The 15,992-nt window shown below is 39.7% G+C and overlaps 1 protein-coding gene across 3 annotated transcripts in view; it reads right to left on the bottom strand.

The window, feature by feature from the left end:
• MUSK (muscle, skeletal, receptor tyrosine kinase) overlaps positions 1-15,992 on the bottom strand; it is a 100,301-nt gene that overhangs the window by 33,644 nt on the left and 50,665 nt on the right. For all 3 annotated transcript variants that reach the window (XM_010843562.1, XM_010843561.1, XM_010843563.1), the window contains 2 exons: positions 11,605-11,729; positions 5,202-5,361 (listed from right to left, as the gene is read on the bottom strand). In XM_010843562.1, coding sequence (XP_010841864.1) covers positions 5,202-5,361; positions 11,605-11,729 — 285 coding nt within the window. The remainder of the gene's footprint in view (positions 1-5,201; positions 5,362-11,604; positions 11,730-15,992) is intronic.

The raw sequence follows: 15,992 nt of genomic DNA, 5'->3' as shown, positions 1-15,992 counted from the left end.
AAAAGCCATAGTCTTGACTAGATGGACCTTTGTTGGCAAAGTAATGTCTCTGCTTTTTATATGCTGTCTAGGTTGGTCATAACTTTTCTTCCAAGGAGCAAGCGTCTTTTAATTTCATGGCTACAGTCACCATCTGCAGTGATCTTGGAGCCCAGAAAAATAAAGTCAGCCACTGTTTCCACTCTTTCCCCATCTATTTGCCATGAGTGATGAGACTGGATGCCATGATCTTAGTTTTCTGAATGTTGAGCTTTAAGCCAACTTTTCACTCTTCTCTTTCACTTTCATCAAGAGGCTCTTAAGTTCTTCTTTACTTTCTGCCATAAAGGTGGTGTCATCTGCATATCTGAGGTTATTTATATTTCTCCCAGCAATCTTGATTCCAGCCTGTGCTTCATCCAGTCCAGCGTTTCTCATGATGTACTTTGCATATAAGTTAAATTAGCATGGTGACAATATACATCCTTGACATACTCCTTTTTCTATTTGGAACCAGTCTGTTGTTCCATGTCCAGTTCTAACTGTTGCTTCCTGACCTGCATACAGATTTCTCAAGAGGCAGGTCAGGTGGCCTGGTATTCCCATCTCTTTCCACACAGTCAAAGGCTTTGGCATAGTCAATAAAGCAGAAATAGATGGTTTTCTGGAATTCTCTTGCTTTTTCAGTGATCCAGCAGATGTTGGCAATTTAATCTCTGGTTCCCCTGTCTTTTCTAAAACCAGCTCGATCATCTGGAATTTCATGGTTCATGTATTGTTGAAGCCTAGCTTGGAGAATTTTGAGCATTACTTTACTAGCGTGTGAGATGAGTGCAATTGTGTGGTAGTTTGAGCATTTTTTGGCATTGCCTTTCTTTGGGATTGAAATGAAAACTGACCTTTTCCAGTCCTGCGGCCCTGCTGAGTTTTCCAAATTTGTGGCATATTGAGTGTAGCACTTTCACAGCATCATCTTTCAGGATTTGAAATCGCTCAATTGGAATTCAATCACCTCCACTAGCTTTGTTCGTAGTGATGCTTTCTAAGGCCCACTTGAGTTCACATTCCAGGATGTCTGGCTCTAGGTGAGTGATCACACCATCGTGATTATCTGGGTTGTGAAGATCTTTTTTTGTACAGTTCTTCTGGGTATTCTTGCCACTTCTTCTTAATATCTTCTACTTCTGTTAGGTCCATACCATTTCTGTCCTTTATTGAGCCCATCTCTGCATGAAATGTTCCCTTGGTATCTCTAATTTTCTTGAAGAGATCTCTAGTCTTTCCCATTCTATTGTTTTCCTCTATTTCTTTGCATTGATCACTGAGGAAGGCTGTCTTATCTCTCCTCGCTAATCTTTGGAATTCTGCATTCAAATGGGTATATCTTTCCTTTTCTCCTTTTTTTTTTTTTTGCTTCTTTTTTTTTCACAGATATTTGTAAAGCCTCCTCAGACAACCATTTTGCTTTTTTGCATTTCTTTTACTTGGGAATGGTCTTGATCCCTGCCTCCTGTACAGTGTCACAAACCTCTGTCTGTAGTTCATCAGGTACTCTGTCTATCAGATCTAGACCCTTAAATCTATTTCTCACTTCCACTATATAATTGTAAGGGATTTGATTTAGGTCATACCTGAGTGGTCTAGTGGTTTTCCCTACTTTCTTCAATTTAAGTCTGAATTTGGCAATAAGGAGTTCTTGATCTGAGCCATAGTCAGCTCCCGGTCTTGTTTTTGCTGACTGTATAGAGCTTCTCCATCTTTGGCTGCAAATAATATAATGAATCTGATTTCAGTGTTGACCATGTGGTGATGTCCATGTGAACAGGTTAAGGAGAGAAATAAAAGTGGCAGGTGTCTCATGGGGTTCAGATGTCTTATTACATTGCACTCATGAGATACCCTTTTTAAATGTGCATGAGGAAATTTTAGGAAAAGTAGAGGAGCTTGAAGTCTCATAGTAAGTGTGATGCAACAGGAAAAACAGATCGGGGATGAACGAATGGGTCTTGTTGCTTTTTATGAATTAGCTACCTAAGGGAGTGTTATTCAAAAACGGTACCTCATACTTTCCAAACCCATTGACTAAAGTCAAATCATTGCTGGTTTCATTCTACATGAAATTACAGAAAGGTGAAGATAGGTGAATTAAGGTACACATTTTATAGGTTCCTTTCTCTGGACCAAAATCCTAGAAGACAGGATATTGATAAATTACACAAAGATAAAGCAGGAGTTTTTCCTATTTCTTATTTGGGACTCTAGAAGCAGAGAATCTTATAAGGGCCCTTTAACCTGATACATGATCAGCCACATTAATGCAAAAATGGTAGTATGACACAGTTGGGTAGACAGCAGGACTGAGTTAGTGGTCTAAATCTTCTTTGGATTTTTTATAACATGAAAGTGATTCAGAAGTTGCTACAGGCCCCAAGAGGGATAAGGAAGAAGCTGACTTGGAGTTTAGCATGTATGGCATTGCAGAGAGCCAAGGGCAAAGGTTGCATAATAGACTCTAGAGAGGGAATTGATGAAGGATTTGACCGAGATGTAGAGGATTATACTGCTACAGGAAGAGCCTCAATGGGGCTGAGCCAGACAGGGAGGTCCTCTGGGTTCCAACCAAGCCAAGAGATGAGCTCACTAGTTCTCCAGCTGTAGACTTTACCAAAGACTAGGGTGGTCCAGAGGACACCACTGCATAAATCCAAGACTCCTTCTCTCTTTCCATGTAAGGAAGAGAGAGAAGGAGGAAAGAGAGGAAGAGACATGGCAGGGACTTGATCTTTGAATGCCTGAATAATGACCAGAAATGAAACTTTCTTCATATTAGCAACACTTGTTTTCTCCTCTAACCAGGGGATGTGTAGTTTAAGCTAGATTAGATCAGTTTATTTTCTTGGATTTGAGTATTCATATGTAATTATTTCTCCTTCTCTCTGCACATACATATGTTATCAACATATAGTTATATAAATATATGTTTACTGAACACTGGCTCCTGATCAGTTAACAAATCAAACATAAGATAGTGAGACTAGAATCATTCCAAGTAATTTAAAGGCATCAAAAATGTAATCATTTAATTATCTCTTGAACCTTCTCATGTTCTGTTGTTTTATCTGTTATTGTTTGTCCTAGACATTTTTCTTAAAATCTCAGACACATCTAAACTCCTTGTACCACATTCAGACACTTTCAGACCTTATCTTTTCTCTCCTGACCTGCCGTCTACCTAATAGGTTTCATGCATCTCTCCTCTTCTCTGTTTACCAATTGTTGCTGTTGCCAGAATTTCATAACTTTTCCAGACTCCTCGAATAACCTAACTGCATGCCATGCCATGCCCTCTCATCTTTTGACACCTGACATCTGTTGATTTGATAAAGAATATATCTGACCATATTCACTTGTCTCCTCTAAAAAAATTAAATAACTTCTCATTGATTAAAGAGTACAGTCAGCCTGGTCAGGCTCTTCATAATCCAGCTAGATCTCACGTTTCAAACCTTTCTTCCTCTCCTCCACCTCATCTCAGTCTCCATCATGACTTGCTATTTTCTGGACTCACTCCGACCTTGTCATCTCTAACTCAAATGGTACCTCTTTTCGAAGGATTCCCTTAAACTCTCTTTTTTCCTGCTGTTGTACTTTGTGCTTCTGCATAGAACATAGTCTGTGCCATGATGTCTGTGACTGATAGGCTTCCTTTTTAGATTGAGAGTCCCTGGAAGACTTGGACTCCATTGTTGATGATCCCATTCATGAATTAAGTTTGCATCCTTTACCTAATGCAATGGACTGAACCTAGTGTACTTCATAAATGCACGTAAGAGTGCTTCATAGACAACAAATGGTATGTGGAGAGTAATCAGTTTATTATTTGTTAAAGTGAGTTGAATTTACTTTTAAGCATCTCACCCTTCTCTGGGAATATGACTTCCCATCAGTGGAAATTCTTGAATAATTGATGTAATATCTCAAGATACAGATATATTCTTGGAGGAGAAAGCAGAAGGAATCTGGTTTTGAAATCTCTTTCCTTCGTGGGCATGCCTCAGAGGGCCAGCCTTGCCCAGTGCTCCCTATGTATTTCTCTGTGTCCTTATTCACCTCATGCTAAAAATCACAAGCATTACTAGAAATTTCCTCATCAGGGAAGATCAAAGAAGTGGCACTGTAATAAGAAATATCAGGCTCTGGGGAACTGGCTCTGGATACCGGTTCTACCAGCGCTTACCTTACATGTGAGGCCAAGCATCTCTCTGCTGACCCTTGGACGGTAGGCATGCTATGAATATTATCATGCCTGGCATTTCCTGATACAGGGATTATTTCCATCTCTAGGAATTCCACAGATGTTCTCAGAAGCCTTTGGGACATGTAAGTTTTAAAAATAAACCTTTATAACTCAACACAAATATCCTAGAAATCCATGTGTCAGCCCTTTTCCTTGAAAATATCTGTGGATCCTGTTATCACTTGTGTGAAACAAGAAGGGGAAAGGCCATAAAGTAGATAATATATTTATAAGTAAAAATGCCCTAAAATATAGCCAATTAGAAATTGGCACAAGCATGTTAAATGTCTGCCAGCTTACTCTTTGAGAGCCTTGGAAAGCTTGATTAACCCCCAGAAAGAAAGAGGAGGAAGAGAAAAAAGAGGATGGGAAGGAAAGAAAAAGAAAGGGAGGGAGGGAAGAAGGAAGGAAGGAGGGAAGGAAAGAAGTAGGGAGAGAGGGTGAGAGGGAAGAATAAGAAAGGGAAGAAAAGAACATGAAAGAGAAGGATATTGAAAGAAATGAACTCCTGGAAGCTGTTTCATATCACTTAGGCAGGCATTTAAGAATTTAATTTTTGAAGCAATGAATTTCCCCAAATCAATTATTTTGGTCAACCTTTGAGTATACCTATGGAGGAAAAAATATCCCAAATGGGCCTGCAGTAAGAGATTAAAAAAAAAAAAAAGATGTTCCCTAGTGAAGGATGTTGTGGCATAGTACCGACTCTTGTCTCCTCAGTCGGTCAGTCGGTTCAGTCGCTCAGTCATGTCCAACTCTTTGTGACCCCACGGACTGCAGAACTCTAGGCTTCCCTGTCCATCACCAACTTCCAGAGCTTGCTCAGACTCATGTCCATCGAGTCAGAGATGCCATCAAACCCTCTCATCGTCTGTCGTCCCCTTCTCCGCTCCTGAAACAGTGCAATTGCGAACAGCCATCCTACCTGCTATACTGATGGTGGCTGCAGCCTTCGCGGTACTGAATTTCTCTCCGTGCTTGTTACTAGCTATGCATGTGTAGAGTCCTGGCTTGGTGATAAACAGCTGCAGTCTTGAGTCAATTACTCGGTCTTTCACACTTTCTTGAATAGACCCAGAAGAAACCTGGTGGAGTCAGGGGGAAAAAGAAGATAGCATTAGGTCAAGAATTTCTAATATGCTGTATAAAGTAGACTGGAAAGAAAAAGGATTAGGATCAAAAGGCATGTGGCAGATTGCGAAAATTGCCAACAACCTTTGTCTCCCAACGCCCACGACCTTACAACGTGACTTTGTTGCTCTTCCTTTCTGAGGTGGCTTCTTTCCTCAGGCTTTGAGTCTTGATTGGCTTGTGACATGTTTTCAAAAGACACAGAGACTTGCAACATTCTTGCACACTGTGGCTTGCTTTCTTATTTCTCTTAGAACCTGTGACCTCCTGTGAATAAGCCAGAGCAGGCCTGATAGAGGATGAGGCACTTATGGCCCAGTTATCCTCACTGATCCACCTGGCAGCCAATAATAACCCCCAGATATACGAGTAAGGCCATTCTAAACCCACTAGCTCCTAGTCAACCTGCCAATCACAGGAGCTAGATCAGAAAGATCAGGCAATCCTAGCCCAAATCAGGAAAACCACCCAGTCGAGCCACGGACTTGTGAGCATTAATAAATGGTTCTTGTTTTAAGTGATCAGGCTTTGGGATGTCTGTGATGTGACCGTAGATAACTAACACAAGCTAGAAAAGATACCTTGTGTGTATCCTCCAAGATACGTCTCTATGTCTTAAAGTTAGAGACAGTCAATTATGAGAGGTAATAGAGTTTTGGACTCATTTTCATAATTCTTTCCCAGTTTCCCCTTAAATGCGCAACAAATAGTGGATGGTTAACAAGAAAAAAATGGTTGTGAAGTCAGTCCTGTTTCTGCATCATGAACCATATCAGAAAATCAAATATCCTTGAAGAGCCAGGCTACCAATGCCATATTAGCACATAATTGACAGGTAATGTACCTAAGTGCTCTTTAGTCATCAGCATGCCAACTCTGAGAAAGACAGCTCCCAGTGCATTCTTTTGGGTTGCAGAGTTCCAATTTACATGCTAGTTTGTCTGACCCCAAAAGTCTGTGCTTTTAATCTTTATGTTTTACTGCCTTACCTGGTCCTAAAACTGAATAGTCATTAGAAAAGAACAGTAACAACAAAACCTCAAATCAACCATGAACAAAATAAACGTCTGACTTAAATGTCATTGTTAAGGTGGTGACATTTATTAAACTGGTGATTCTTTCTTCACTGTTTTCTTAAGCACTGTACCATTAAAAAAATTTTTTTTTCATTATCATTGCTTATCTGAGGGGGAAATTGCTAGTTTGAGAGAAGTGTGAATAGACTGACAATCAAGAAATCAGCTAATGGTTTACCTTGAGCAGGAGTAGGAGTGGGTACCTTGGTGGCCTTGAAAAAGATCTTTCTGTCTAGTAGTAGAGAATGAAACTAGGAGTAAGAAACTTGGAGCCAAGATATTTTACTGTTTCACCTGAGGGAGGATTCACATTTAGATCAGCAAGGGGGAGGGAAGCCCCGAGGTGAGACCAACTTCCCATGCTTCTGCTGCCAGGTAGCTGGGTGGCCCCAGAAGCAAGCACTCTCTGTCGCAATTAAGCAGTGAAAGTTTGTCCAATTAGCTCCTGTCTTTTTATTCTTTATCTACACTATGAGTCTCCATTCTTTTAGAAACACTGGTTTATGTGAGCATCAGTTTACCTTAACTGGGGAAACTTCCCAGCTCAGATCAAGTATTGTGGCATTTTCCCCAGATAAGCAGCCTGGACTGTATAAGAAATTGACAAGGGAGAGAGAAAAATATCTTTGAGAGACACACATGCAGCTGGGAATTCAAACCGAATGCATCATTATATTTATCAGAGGTGCAAGTTCCTATGGATTTGAGTGTCCAAGTTAGATAGATGGAAAGGGCTGAACAAGTTGAAATAGAATTTGAAAAGATGATTGGGGTATAGTTGACTTACAACATTGTGTTAGTTTCAGGTGTACAGGAAAGTGATCTGTTATACATATTCATAGGTCCATTTTTTCCAGATTCTTTCCGTAAAGGTTATTACAGGATATTGAGTAGAGTTTCCTGTGCTCTATAGTAGATCTTTGTTAGTGAAATAAAATTTTGGACTCTCCCCAGGTTTTAATACTAAGCAACAATGAGAAAAAAAGCTAAAGAGCTCAAACCTCTGCCAGTTAGTATGTTTTATGCTCTGAGGATATTTTGTTTATAAGTATAATCCCTTCGCAGTTTATACATGTGAAATCTGTAGAACAGTTACCTTCCTCCTTCGCAACTTTGTTTCTTCTTTTAAGAAGTAGATCTGTAGTGCCGATGCCTAGGAGACAACTCAGAAATGAGTAATCCCCTAAATGCTGACTAAACCTGCACTATTTTCATGTTCACACCTAAGAAAGTCACTCCTCAAGGTCACCGAAAACATTCTTGGGAGGAAAGCGAAATGAGTTTTAAGCCGCCTGACCCCCGTCCTCCTGGACACCATCCAGGTGCTGACATAGTCCAGCGGGTAGACCATCAAGTTCCAAGGCTCACTGCCTGATGATGATGTGGTTCCTAAGTACTTTTCCTCCTGTTTCCAGAGGCCTGGCTTGATTCCATTTGTGACTCATGCACAGCAGGCCTTGTTAGTCATCATTTGAATTTGTTTTTCTTTCTTCATGGAGCAATCTGACCAACAGTTTAGTATTTTTGATGACCTAAAATTCAGAACACCCCTTTGCCCTGCATTTTGGTCATTTGGCCTTTCAGATTTAAAAGCTCAAAAGGATGAGTTCAGATTATGCCTGGGAGCTTTAAGCAAGGTGTGCTGAGGCAAAGTGGAGGACTTCATTGAGGTGACTTTATCTGGTATTACAATAAATGTATGTTTTTTCTCCAAGTCACCCAGGCATACTGACCTGAAAGCTCTGGATAAACAGTTCTCTGTTGTGTGTGTAGGGGTGAGACTGTGACCTCAGATGAGGCCATCGAACAGGAACTCTATTAAAGAGGCATATTAGTTCACACCTGATAAAATGTATGTAAAAGCCTTCTGAAGGAGACAACATAGGTGGAATACTTTTTACATATCATTAATAATGCTGTTTGGAGAAAATTTACCCCCAGTTATGGATCCTATAACTTTATCATAATTTGACCTCTGAATGGTATTCTGGCTTCTATGACCTTGTCATGCAGCAAATAGTCCCAGTTGGCTAGGACTATCTCAGGGAACTTTAGGATGTGGCCTAATATGGCCCATGTCTGCTGCTGCTGCTAAGTCGCTTCAGTCGTGTCCGACTCTGTGCGACCCCATAGACGGCAGCCCACCAGGCTCCCCCGTCCCTGGGATTCTCCAGGCAAGAACACTGGAGTGGGTTTCCATTTCCTTCTCCAATGCGTGAAAGTGAAAAGTGAAAGTGAAGTCGCTCAGTCATGTCCAACTCTTGGCGACCCCATGGACTGCAGCCTACCAGGCTCCTCCGTCCATGGGATTTTCTAGGCAAGAGTACTGGAGTGGGCGCCATCGCCTTCTCCACGGTCCATGTCTAGGGAGTTGTAATAATGTCTGTTTATGCATCATAGAAAAAGGAACAGGTTGACTGAGAAAATTTCCCATTCTGTTTCTAATCAACATAGCCGTGAATATTGACCTCTTTCAATCTGGCTGCTGAGACATCCCACATAATATATTCCACTTGATATATGTAATTATCTTGGGTTTACATAGTAAGAGAAGATGTTTCCATGGCTCATGTCCTTTAAACCAAAAAAACTGCCTCTTAAAAATATGTATAAAATATAAGTGAGCTTCCCTTTAAGGAAATTCAGAAACCACAATCTTCAACACAGATTTGGCTGTTCATTTTGAAAACTCTTCTAATAAATTAAACTGATTGAACTTTTAACATGTTTTAGGAGTTATAAATATATCTTTCGGACAAAGCAAGAGAGATGTGCAAATTTTTTATTTGAATGCCAAAATAATAGAGTTGGATTTAACTTTAAGTAAATCTGGTTATCAAAATATGAGGATATTTTCTTTTAGAAAAGTAATCTCTTCTGTAGCCATACCAAAGTATTATTTCCAATGCTGTAAAACAAAAGGGATATTACTGCTCACTCTGAGTTCATCTAAGACTACAAATTTTCATGAAAAATGAATGATATCTCCATAGAAAGAAAGCAAAAGAATTTTTTATCGCTTTGGGGCAGTTTCCTTGCCTTTCTCTCGTTCTTTGGCTGTAAGCATTCAGGGTTTTCGTTTACTGGCATGTTCATGTATGGGGATGAAGGTGCATTCACATCTTTTAAAGTACTTATGGTACTTTGTGTATTAGTGAAGTTAGTTCACTGCCTTATAGGTAGTTAAAGGGTACAGTTCAAATCCTGTCTTATTCTGTGCCAAATTGCTCCCTGCTCTGCATTTGTCTTAATCCTGCCCACCCAATATGATCCCAGGTCTGTGGACTCTTCCCTGTTCTCAATAGACTTCTCTGGTTGGCTGCTTGTCTGACATTAAATGCCTAAAATTGCCTCCATTTCCTGTGATTTGCATCAGCACAGGGCAGGCATCTCAGTTTCTAGTTGGACTCGGAGAGTAGCACCAAGAACAAAACTTGGCTGTAAGAGCAAACCCTCTCTGACCATGAGAACTGCAGATGTCCTTTTGCTTTCTTTCTGGAAGAAAGTCACTGTTCGTTTATTTTATTCCTGTTTTAGAATCTCCGGCAAAGAATCTATTTTGCTTTCTGATTTTTTGTGAATCACAAATTGAAAGATGAAGTTGGAGTCTCAGTAAGACCAAAACTAACTCAAACCATCTGGCTTTTAAAAATTACTCCTCAACTCCAACAGAGAATAATCATATATCTTCCAGTTCTAAACTCATACAAGCCTTTTAAAGAGTGAGACAAATTAGTAAAGTCATATTGTCAGTTCCCAAGTTTTCTTAGGGCATCTCTTTATGCTACTTTGAAAGGCTTAAGACAGCTCCTACAGCTTCATGGAAAAGCCACAAAATGTACGGTCAATTAAGATTTGAGTTGTAAATGATACCTGAAGTTTAATTAGAGAGCTAAAGAAGAACAAGATTACAAGTTACTTTAACAAGTTTAAGTCAAAGATTAGTAGTAGCCCTTGGTCCCTAGCAGAAACAAACAAAAATTCTCTGGAGAAAAGAACCTTTATCTAGACCTCAAATTAACCTCTGACATTTTTTTTTCCTCAAAACAATGAACAGGTAGTCAAAGATAACTAGGCACACAAGGAAACAAAACACAATGAAAGAAAGTCAGCAGTAAAACAGACAACAGAAGCAGACCTACAGAGGCATTCCATTCCACCCAAATAAAGTCAAATGTATCCATGACCTAAGTAAGCCTGTAGGATCTACAATCCTTATACACACCCCTTACCTCTTTCCTCTAGCCACACTGACCTACTTGCTATTCCTCTGACATACCAGGTGTACCCTTATCTCAGAGATTTTGCCTGGTTGTAATCCCCCTGTTATGTACATAGCCTCCTCCTTCAGCTCTTTGCTTAAATATCTTCATCTTAATAAGGCTTCTCTGACCACTTTATTGAAAACAGAATCTTCCTCCTGAGGTTGTACTTTCTCACTTTTCTGCTTTATTTTTCTCCATGGCATTGGACACTATTCACACAGAGTATAGATTCTACTGTCTGCTTATTTTATTGTTTGTTTTTTTCCCCATGTTAGTGTAAGAAACTTGAGGATAGGAAACTTTACTTGTTCTGGGTGAGCCTGTATGTACAATGTCTAGAATAATGCCTAATGCCCAGGAGATGCTCAATATTTGTAGAATGAATAAATGAATGCTTTTATGTAAAGTGTTTAGAACAGGGCCTAGTCATAGCAATCACATACTATATATTAGCTACTATTACCAGTATTAGAAATGAAAATAAAATGTTGCACTAACAGACATGTATTCTAATTCTGGATTGCTTTTCATCAAATTAGGCTCCAGTAGTGAATTAATCCTTCAGCTGATGATTTTTGTGCAGGAAGGAATTATTACCACTTCCCTTTTACACAAAAGTGTAAAGAATAAATTTGGTTTTATACTATTCCCTAGGATATAAGGAAAGAAGGAAACTTATGGAGTTCAGTTTCTAGACAGTGACTTCTAGAATGAAAATATTGGAAGATTTTGAAAAATAGAGATGCAGGTGATACCAATGACAGAGATCATGGTAACTCTACAAATATACGCTCTGCCCTCAAATTCAGCACCAGTGGGTTTTCCCCAGACAAGTCCCCATACAGATGGCACTCACAGAATTTCCATTTTCAATCCAGGTGATGGTAGGGACAGGGATGCCTGTGGCTGTACAGCGCAGGGTCACAAAGGAGCCAAAGGTGACATTGTGGGATTCAGGAGCCCGCAGGATTCTGGCGAAAACTGTTAGGAAAAGAGGAGTGGTGAGCGACTCTCCCACTGAGAATGGTCAAGCTGGGGTAGTCTTGAAGAAATGCAAATCAGATCATAGTCTCCTGTGAAGGATCCTCCACATTCCTTCTATCTTAAGGATAATACCAAATGCTGTGCCCTGGCTTCTCAGCCATTTATGCTGTGACCCTATGCTTCTCACAACTCCAGGATACACCAACTTAGATGCTGCCCATGCCATCCCTCAGCCTAGAACATGCATCCCATACATCTTGTGGTAGTTTTCTTGTATCATCTAAGTCTCCATTTAAGTGATACTTTCAGAGAAAGGCCCTCCTGGACTGCCCAATGTAAAGTCTAACCTTTCTCCCATTCACTTTTTCATCATCCTATTTCATTGTCTTTATAAACCTTACCATGATCTGAAGTTATTTATTTTTATCTATTGTCTATCTCCCTGCAGTAGATTGTGAGTCGTCAGCAACCAAAAACCTTGCCTGTTTTGTTCAGTATCTAGGAGAGTGCCTACCAAAGTAATAATATTTAGTTGAATTAATGCTTCACGTCTTCAACTGTATCATGGTAGAACAACAGACAAAATCTGTTCAACTTTTGCGAGAGTGAGATGAGCATGCAGGGTCAAAAAGAAGAGGAATATTTTAGACAAAGATGGACAGGATAATGAGTAATTTTATTCTTTTCTAAGGCTGAATGCCCACTTACTAGATAAGAGGAAGTTCTTTGGATGTGAAAAGAAATTTTACCTTTGATTAAAGAGTGGAAATGAGGTTCAGAATGTACAATAAATTGAAGGATACTTAGAATCACAGAATCACTAATCTTGAGAGAGACTTCAGAAATCAGCTAATTTCTGCTCTTATTAAATAAATGTAGAAATAAAATCCCAGTTAATTTGTTTCCCCAAAGTAATAAAACTAATGGGTGAGAAACCTGAACTCAAGTCTTCTGACTTCAAATCCAGTGTTCTCTAGATCATTATGTAATCTTTTTAATTACTCATTGATTGCAAATGTAAGTTTTTTTTTGCTCTGGCCTTTTGTTTTCTAATACTTAAGTACAAAACATAATATTAGATTGTGAAATTCCCATTAATACAATGCTCTGATGCTTAGTTCTTCTAAAATTGTAAAAAATTTGTGGATTTTGGATTCTAAAGAAAGGTACAGAAGAGGCAGTATATACTAAACAGAAGATGTACAGGACAAAGAAAGATCAAATTCAACTGCGTTAAAGGTTGGTCTGATTTTGTAATAGCTCTTTAAAAGGATTGCATAATTCAAAGAGATACAGGAGGACATAATTTGAAAATTGGATGCTTTTTGCAGGTTCTAATTTTAGATTTGCCTGCTCAGATTAACTCGCTTTCCTATCTTTTGATATGGAGGACTCTAAGAAATGAAATCTGAAAGAACATGCTAGAAATACAAACATTGAACCCAAAAAGCCAGGAGAGAGAGAAAGCAAGGAAGGTGCCAACGTCAATGCAGAGGTGCCAACTTCAGTTAAAAAATAAAAGAGTGGATTTAATGTTTAACCTTGTGCCCCAGGTGAAAACGAAATTGAACCTGATTTTAAGTACAGGATTCTAATCACCAATATGCAAAAGAATAGAGGGTTGAGGAACATGTTAGACAACATTATGAGAGGACTTCCCTGGTGGTTCAGGGGTTAGGACTCAGTATTCCCAATACAGGGGGCACAGATTCCATCCCTGGTTGAGAAAATCCTGCAAATCGCATGGCATGTAACACAGCCATAAATAAATAAAGTAAATAGAAAGAGTATTTAGTTCTCTTAAAAAAGCCATTATGAAGATACAATTCAATCATATCACAAATACGGACAGTTGAACAGGGCAAGATATTTTGTTTCCCCGCAAAACAAATAACACTGGAGAGGAAAAAAAAGAAAATGAGGGGACTATTATAGATTGAGAAAGATTTAAGAGGCATAGCCCCGAGTGTACTGTGTGGATTCTTGTTTGGATTCTTATTCAACAGATCAGATACAAAAAGACATTTTAGAGACAACCAGATAAAAATTGCACAATCCCGGTAGTAAATGGTATTAAGAAACGAGTGCAAATGGGGGATGGATGGTAATGTGACTGTGTTAAAAGTCCCTAAAGTACATGTGCACTGATTGAATTTATGTCTGAGATTTGCTTTAAAATAAACTAGCAGCCATAAAATGGTACTTGATTAGATAAAATGGTAGACTATTGTTCACTGTTGCTGTTGGATAATGGTACTGTGAGAGTTTACTATATTACTGTGTCTATTTATTTACAAGATGAAAAAAAATTTAATGTTAAAATTTTTTTAAAGCTGCAGTGGAGCCTACCCCACAGCTCCAGAGAAACATGTCAGGGGACACATACTTCTTCTGCCATTGAAATAGTGTAAGTTATTAGAAAACCTAAAACCTGAAGAAGGGTAGCATTCGGAGGAGAAACACTGGACACAAATCTCAGTCCTGAGAGTTCAGAAGTAACCACAACAGTTTTTATTTTTTAACTGGAGGATAATTGCTTTACAGTGTTGTGGTGCTCTCTGCCACACATCAACACAAATCAGTTATAATTATATATATATATATATATATATATATATATATCCCCCCCTCCTGGGGCTTCCCAAGTGGCTCAGTGGTAAAAAATCCACTTGCCAATGCAGGAGCCATAGTGAATTCAATCCCTGAATCAGGAAGATTTCCTGGAGGAGGACATGGCAACCCACTCCAGTGTTCTTGCCTGGAAAAGTCCATGGACAGAAGAGCTTCAGATCAGTTCAGTTCAGTTGCTCACTCGTATCTGATTCTTTGCGACCCCATGAATTGCAGCACGCCAGGCCTCCCTGTCCATCACCAACTCCCGGAGTTTACCCAAACTCACGTGCATCGAGTCGGTGCTGCCATCCAGCCATCTCATCCTCTGTCGTCCCCTTCTCCTCCTGCCCCTAACCCCTCCCAGCATCAGAGTCTTTTCCAATGAATCAACCCTTCGCATGAGGTGGCCAAAGTACTGGAGTTTCAGCTTCAGCATCAGTCCTTCCAATGAATACCCAGGACTGATCTCCTTTAGGATGGACTGGTTGGATCTCTTTGCAATCAAAGGGACTCTCAAGAGTCTTCTCCAACACCACAGTTCAAAAGCATCAATTCTTCGGCGCTCAGCTTTCTTCACAGTCCAACTCTCACATCCATACATGACCAGAGGAAAAACCATAGCCTTGACTAGACGGACCTTTGTTGGCAAAGTAATGTCTCTGCTTTTTAATATGCTATCTAGGCTGGTCATAACTTTCCTTCCAAGGAGTAAGCGTCTTTTAATTTCATGGCTGCAATCACCATCTTCAGTGATTTTGGAGCCCCCAAAAATAAAGTCTGATACTATTTCCACTGTTTCCCATCTATTTCCCATGAAGTGATGGGACCAGATGCCATGATCTTCGTTTTCTGAATGTTGAGCTTTAAGCCATCTTTTTCACTCTCCTCTTTCACTTTCATCAAGAGGCTTTTTAGTTCTTCTTCACTTTCTGCCATAAGGGTGGCGTCATCTGCATATCTGAGGTTATTTATATTTCTCCCGGCAATCTTGATTCCAGCTTGTGCTTCTTCCAGCCCAGCGTTTCTCATGATGTACTCTGCATATAAGTTAAATAAGCAGGGTGACAATATACAGCCTTGATGTACTCTCTTTCCTATTTGGAAACAGTCTATTGTTCCATGTGCAGTTCTAACTGTTGCTTCCTGACCTGCATATAGGTTTCTCAAGAGGCAGGTCAGAGGAGCTTGGCAGACTATAATCCATGGGGTCGCAAAGAGTCAGACAAGACTGAGTGACTGAGCACACACATGGTCCCTGCCCTCTTGAGTCTTCCTTCCCCACTGTACCACCCCTCTCAGTTGTCACAGGGCCGGGCTTCCTGTGTTATGCAGCGGCTTTCTGCTAGCCGTCTGTTTTACATGTGATCGCGTATATACGTCAGTGCTACTTTCTCAATCTGTATTAGCTCCCCTTCCCCTGCTGTATCCACTAGTCCATTCTCTGTATCTGAGTCTCCATTTCTTTTCTATAAATACGTTCATCAGTACTATTTTTCTAGATTCCATATATATGACTTAATATATGATATTTATTTTTCTCTTTCTAACTTACTTCACTCTGTATAACAGTCTTGTTTCATCCACCTCACTACAACTGACTCAAATGTGTTTCTTTTTATGGCTGAGTAATATTCTATTGAGTATATG

Source organism: Bison bison, unplaced genomic scaffold, assembly GCF_000754665.1.
Source record: "Bison bison bison isolate TAMUID 2011002044 unplaced genomic scaffold, Bison_UMD1.0 scf7180017864183, whole genome shotgun sequence".
NCBI classification, from domain to species: Eukaryota; Metazoa; Chordata; class Mammalia; order Artiodactyla; family Bovidae; genus Bison; species Bison bison.
The sequence above is the reverse complement of the archived record's forward strand: the minus strand, read 5'-3'. Positions and strand labels throughout refer to the sequence as shown.